Source organism: Bufo gargarizans, chromosome 3, assembly GCF_014858855.1.
Source record: "Bufo gargarizans isolate SCDJY-AF-19 chromosome 3, ASM1485885v1, whole genome shotgun sequence".
Classification (NCBI taxonomy): domain Eukaryota; kingdom Metazoa; phylum Chordata; class Amphibia; order Anura; family Bufonidae; genus Bufo; species Bufo gargarizans.
Window position 1 is genome coordinate 156,951,257 of NC_058082.1, and position 7,136 is coordinate 156,958,392.

General features: G+C 41.8%; 1 protein-coding gene across 1 annotated transcript; it reads right to left on the minus strand.

Annotated features, from left to right (window-relative positions):
- Positions 1–1,413: 1,413 nt before the first annotated feature.
- LHFPL5 (LHFPL tetraspan subfamily member 5) lies at positions 1,414–6,048 on the minus strand. Its single transcript, XM_044286157.1, has 3 exons — positions 5,637–6,048; positions 5,219–5,455; positions 1,414–3,661 (listed from the first exon to the last, which is right to left on the minus strand). Exons 1-3 carry the CDS (start codon positions 6,046–6,048, stop codon positions 3,645–3,647), a joined length of 666 nt encoding a protein of 221 aa, XP_044142092.1. The 3' UTR covers positions 1,414–3,644.
- Between the last annotated feature and the right edge of the window lie 1,088 nt (positions 6,049–7,136).

Genomic DNA, 7,136 nt, shown 5'->3' on the forward strand with positions numbered 1-7,136 from the left:
TGCTGTGCCTCTTTTTCTCCACACACAGTGTTGTGTGTTTCTTCCAAAAACTCAACTTTGGTTTCATCTGTCGACAGAATATTTTGCCAGTACTGCTGTGGAACATCCGGGTGCTCTTGTGCAAACTGTAAACGTGCAGCAATGTTTTTTTTGGACAGCAGTGGCTTCCTCTGTGGTATCCTCCCATGAAATCCATTCTTCTTTAGTGTTTTACGTATTGTAGATTCGCTAACAGGGATGTTAGCATATGCCAGAGACTTTTGTATGTCTTTAGCTGACACTCCAGTATTCTTCTTCACCTCATTGAGCAGTCTGCGCTGTGCTCTTGCAGTCATCTTTACAGGACGGACACTCTTAGGGAGAGTAGCAGCAGTGCTGAACTTTCTCCATTTATAGACAATTTTTCTTACTGTGGACTGATGAACAGCAAGGCTTTTGGAGATACTTTTATAAACCTTTCCAGCTTTATGCAAGTCAACAATTCTTAATCGTAGGTCTTCTGAGAGCTCTTTTGTGCGAGGCATCATTCACATCAGGCAATGCCTCTTGTGAAAAGCAAACCCAGAACTGATGTGTGTGTGTGTTTTTTAGGGCAGGGCAGCTGTAACCAACACCTCCAATCTCATTGATTGGACTGCAGTTAGCTGACACCTCACTCCAATTAGCTCTTGGAGATGTCATTAGTCTAGGGGTTCACATACATTTTCCACCTGCATTGTGAATGTTTACATGGTGTTGATATGGATAATTTGGTTGAACTTTGCGCATCAAATCTCTGATGCACTAAAAGGTGCACTTCAGTATTAAAGTACAGCACAAACAATTCCGTAGCTATTATTCAGTTCTTTCTGTATAAGGGATGAAGTACTTCTCTAGCCCAGGAAGAGTCAGACACAATACTGGTTCAAGCTGGAGTCCATGTAAAAAGCCCCCCAATTGGCTCCAGACTCCTTCTTTATTAAGGCAATAGAACGACGCCCAGTAGGAGACGGCTTTACAATTTCTTCCAGTCAGCCCAGAAAGTACAGGTACAAAGGACAGGGCATCAACGTGGCTGGACAGTGCAATGCACACACCCCATCCCTGTATAAGGAAGGATGAGTCATGTCCATTGTCTGATCAGCCAGATGGCCGCCCATCCCCCATCACTGTCAGCATGGATCCTATTCAATACTGCTCAAAGTGACCAATATCTAATGAAGATCATTCTACTGGTTCTTATAGATTTGGGACTATCAGCAGAACATTGCTACGGCTATTGTCCGTATACGGTACGAGTATACAGACAAGGCAGATATGCATGTCTTAAAAGCAGATATGTATCCACAAAGGGATAGCGAAGCCGCAGCAGATGTATAACATGTATCTCTCGTTATGCGGACTTCACTTCTCTAATGTGTATAGACATTTGAAGGGAAGAAGCCTAGTGCATTGCACTTAGTGCTCACAAACCGGCAAACGTCCCTCTACACACTGAGAACACGTCTCCAAGCCCATGAGAAGGTTTTCATACTGATGGTTTTACCGCTTGTCCCAATTCAACCCAAGTACCCTCTGCTGGAGTGTTCCTCGGTTAAATCCGACACAGGGAGACAGATGACAATCTATAAAACACACACACACGCGCACACACACACACACACACACACACTAGGATAAAATGTCCACATAATTCCATATACTAAAATTTCCACAACAGTGTGTTCAATAAAAACATGGTAACATTTAATTCTTTGTGTATTATTAGTTTAAGCAGACTGTGGTTGTCTATTGTGACTTAGATGAAGATCAGATCACATTTTATGACCAATTTGTGCAGAAATCCATATCATTCCATAGGGTTCACCTATATTTTCTTGCAACTGTATACCTGGCGGTTTCCTTCAGTCCTTGCCTATGCAATTGGTTTCTACAGAACTGCTAAGTCTCTCTAGCTTGCTGGGGCCTGTAAATGTGCTATTATCTGTTTGTCTGTCTGATTTCTGGTTCCTGACCTGTGCATGTGTCGCCTGCCCTAACCTTTTAGATTGCTTAATTGATTCACACAAACTCTGCCAGCCCTGAACTCTGCCTGTTTCCTGACTATATGTATTGCCTGTTCCCTCAGTGCCATGCACCCATGTCTCTGATCCCTGGGGGTCAGCAGCCAATCAAATTGGCACTATTCCAAGAGGTAGTGGCCAGGTGTCTCCCCTGCAGCAACGTCCAACTATATGGGGGTTAAAAGGTGAATACCAGGGGAAAGCCTTAGGTCTAGCCCAAAGTCAAACTGGTTCGGTGGACAGTGGATCCACATTCACTGTCTGTAAGCCTTTGTTGCTGGTGGGATCACTGGTATGAACAATACAACCAACAACATAGAGTAAACCGAAAGATCAGGTAGCCAGTTTAGAAGAGGAGGAAAACACACTGGAATGGCAGATGATTGGCCACAGCCTAAATTTTCCAACAGGATGGATCATATTTTGGCCCATATCAGCTAACTTTTTATCTCTTTTGTATATATGAGCAGCTTAGCAATTGTGTGTCCGCTATACAGGACCAGTTGGTTGATCAAATTCTGATCAAAGCGTCCCATTCTTATTTCAAGACTTTGTCACTCTATTTTATTAACCCATTCTCCGTTGTAGTTATACCTCACTGATTTCCTGCCAGTGAAGACAAAAGACCAAATAAAATCTTCATGGAAACTGAATTTTTTATTGATCTTAAAACAGGAGACCCATCAAATAAAGTATAGAAAGTAAAACAGAATTCTGGTCATGTATTACCATGTACTTTATATTTGTATTCCTTATAATTTTGCTGGTTTCTACTGTTCGTGTAAAGAAATAATCCATTAGTGGGTCTACATATGTTAGCCCCTATATCCACCATGTTTGGCTATACAGTTGGCATTGTACATCTGGAAATGAAAAAATAAAATCTCCAGGTACATACTGCCAAATACCTGTAGGCTTCTATAGGAGACGGCTACATGGTGACATGTGTCGTGCAACAGAAAATGGTATGGTTATATGGCGACATTTCATATAATGCAACAAGCTGCGACTTGCGACTGACATTCGCAAAAAAAAAAAAAATTCGACTTAGATGGCTTTTTTGCGGCTGTGACATTGCGGCATACTGCCATTAAAATACATTACATGAAATATCGCACGAAACATGGCGCCATCCAGCCATACCCTAAGTGAAGCATTCAATAACACTTTGTAAGACAACATTTTAAATACGTTCACGTGTGGTAGCCTGATCTAGCAGGCTGTTGTGGCAGAGAACAGTCTGCTGGAGTTCACCGTTATTGACGTTCACCGCCGGACCCCATACACTATTGGAATCTGGCTACATGATGGCATGAGTGGTGGGTTTCGGCAGGACAAAAAAAACGTCTATGCACTCCAGCAGGCTACCGCACATGTGAATGTCGCCTTAGTGATTATTGAGTATTGTCGATCAGTTATACAACTATATTACTATGTAAACTGGATGTGTACAATTTTATTAATCATCTCCCTTTAACAGATTCCATTCACTGCCGGACAGAGATGTTTGCTGGGAATTTCTTTCTTGGTTATCAGTATTATCGTCCTACATAGGAAAGTTGAAATAAGTATTCATATTCTTGCAGTGGAAAGAAGATCCACTCAACCACTCTCATCTTCTGCAAAACATAAAATAACATATCTGTTTAATTTATCTACATAAATTGATCAATAAGTTGCTTTATATGCATTTTTCTAATGTGTTGTCATGAGCAGAATCCCCCCGTTTCAACAGATTTAAATTTAAAAATGTTGACTTCTTCTTACTTGGACCTGTCGATCAAGAAGGAGAAGGAGGGGCTGGCAGAGGAAGCAGGAGGAACAAGAGTGCACATAGTGCACCCCCCCCTCCCTCATTACAGCACAGGGGTTGTCCCACGAAAAAATATTCTGCAGTTTTCAAACCAGCACCTGGATCTGAATATTTTTGTAACTGCATTTAATAAAAAATTTAGTATAGCCCCTGAGTTATTCATTAAAATAAAAATTTCTATAATGCCACCTGCTATTCGTTCTTTTTCTTATTTTTCTATGCACTTTGCTGAGGTGGACGCACGTGCTTAGGGTCCATCCTTCAGCTGCCTCCTGAGCTGTGATAGGGAGAGAACTGCAGCAGAAATGGCACGCCCCTGAGCTGCCATCTTGAAACAAATCTAGCTGAGCAATTGGGGAGATCTCTGGATCCACGTGAGATACAGGGATGGTTCTAGCTTTGTTACAAAGAGATTGCCATGTACTACACTGAGCAAAAATGTAAATGCAACACTTTCGGTACTGCTCCCATTTTCCATGAGCTGAACTCAAAGATCTGAAACATTTTCTACATACATAAAAGACCCATTACTCTCAAATATTGTTCACAAATCTGTCTAAATCTGTGTTAGTGAGCACTTCTCCTTGTTAGTGGATCCGTTTGCATTACCATGAACAAAAAAAAAAATACCATTTTTTTTTTTTGTTCACGATAATGCAAACGGATCCGTTTTTACTTTACACTGAAAGTCAATGGGAGGCGGATTCGTTTTCAATATTGTGTCAGTGAAAACTGATCCATCCCCATTGACTTACATTGTAAGTCAGGACGGATCCGTTTGTCTCCGCAAGCAGCGTTTTGGTGTCCACCTCCAGAGCGGAATGTAGGCTGAACGGAGGCAAACTGATGCATTCTGAACGGATCCTTATCCATTCAGAATGCATTGGGGCTGAACTGATCCGTTTTGGGCCGCTTGTGAGAGCCCTGAACGGATCTCGCAAGCGGACCCAGAAACGCCAGTGTGAAAGTGGCCTTAAATATACAGTTCATTTATTTCAGTAATGCAAAAGGTGAAACTAACATGTGAGATAGACTCATTACATGCAAAGTGAGATATTCCAAGCTTTTATTTGTTATAATTTGGATGATTACGGCTTATAGCGTATGAAACCCCAAAGTCACAATCTCAGGTACCCTTTGCTCAGGGGGTATGGATTAATTAGCTGACTAGAGTGTGACACTCTGAGCCTAGAATATTGAGCCTTTTCACAAAATTCTAATTTTAAGCTGCATTAATGCAACTCCTTTTAAGTTGCTTTACTGAAATAAATGGACTTTTGCACGATATTCTAATTTTTCGAGTTTCACCTGTATGTGTGGAGTGAAGTGCAACCTAAGAAACTGCGACTAATGAAAGACTTACCTTTGTTCTGGATCTTGAAATCCTCAGGCAGCAAATTATCCTGCCTGTTTCCAAGTGTAAAGGCGAGGAAGGAAAGAATGACAGCATCCATTATAGCTATGATAGCTAGGATGTAGGCCCACCGCACAGTGCAGGCTCCCAGCGAGTATTTATCCGTCTTATCACCACACATACGCTTCACTTCTGCAGAGTCCCACCCATCTGGGTAAATTAGGCATCCAATCATCAAGCCTGCACCTGCAAGGTAAAAAAATAAAAAGTACTAAGGTTTTGACGTGCTTTGAGATAACTACGAGAACAAAACAAAAAAGTACAAAAACAGCACAAGATCTTACTCATAAAGGATGTAGACAGTAAGTACTGTACTGGAGTTATATCATGCAACATCATTTGAAAAGTAATAGTTCTCATGTAATACCTGCAGCCAACTGCATCCACGCACAGATTTTGTACACTGTGGCCGAATTGCAGAAAAAGAAAAGACTGAAGCACAGCATGGAACCCACCACCAGGAACATGGAGACTCCAACAAAAAACATGGCAGTCTTGAAGGCTCCTGAAGGTATGCTTTCAAAGTCCAAGGCACTTCCTTTGCAGATTAATTCTGATGTCAGTGCATTTCCTATGCAGTAGCTGAACAGGCCAAAATAACCTGCTTGTGGGGTGTTTAAACTATCCCCAATCCAGTAAGGTTGGATGAAAACTTCCACCATGATGATAGAGAAGCATATGGTAAACACTGCCCACAACACCCCGACTGCACGTGCGTTGCGTACATAGTTGGTATGGTATATTTTTGCTGCTTCTTTTGCTGGCAGCAGCTGAACCATTTTGATTCAATGTGGGTATAATGCTTTTCAAAAGTAAAACCTGTAAAGGCAGAAAAGCAACAAAACCATGATGAAGATCATTTACAGTAAATACACAAATTATTTTCAGAGCACTTCACTCAAGCGTTTCTCTATCACATAACGTCTTCTATCTTAGTGCGGTTCATGCTAGTAGCTAGGACCTTGGCCTACTCAAAAATGTCCAGTTTCAGAAGAAAGCCAGACAACACGGCATCTGCCTGCAATAAAGAAGTGATCGTTACTTACCTATCAGATCCTGAACAGCCGCTCTTATTTTCCTGCTCAGGATCTGTTTACTTAGCAACAAGGGTGATGTCACGACAACACATGATCATGAGCCAATCACTATCATCTTCAGTGCACTATTGAGGCCAGTGATTGGCTGCAGCAGTCACATCTTGTCGACGTGTCATCACTGCTGCAACCAGGTAAACAGATCCTGGCCGGAACACCTGCGGTGGCTGCAAATGATCTGCTGGGTAAGTAATGATCACTTATTTATTGCAGACAGATCCTCTGTGTTGTTCAGTTTCCTTCTTCAACAGGGTCATTTTCACACATTTGTCAAATGAAAAACCCTAATTATGAAAGATGAATAAATCATATTATCTAATATATAAAGCTGAGTGTATGTGTGGGTGTATGTATATCCGCTAAAGGAATCCGCACAGTCACATTAACAATCACGAAATTTGGCACATAGGTACATCAGGTGTCCGGGAAGGTTTTAGACCAGGTCGCAGCCCTCTAGGACGTACTGTTCCTGAGATATTCCTTAAAAAAATGCATCAGCCAATAGAAGCTCACAGGCCATTAGCCTCCACATACACAGTTTTACTCCAGGTTTCCATAACAAGCCAGCCATTTTTCTTCACTGGTGTAGGTGAGCTTTAAAGGAAATTTGTCAACAGGATAATCGCTATTGAAGTAAAGCCATGGCCTAATAGCACTTAGTACCTTATTTCAAGATGTGCCTTTCAAGGTGCCCAGAGGGGCGTCACTCTTGCAGGAAGGAGCCCTGCCACAATGTGTCCACCCTTAAAAGACTAACTTAAAATCCCTCCCTC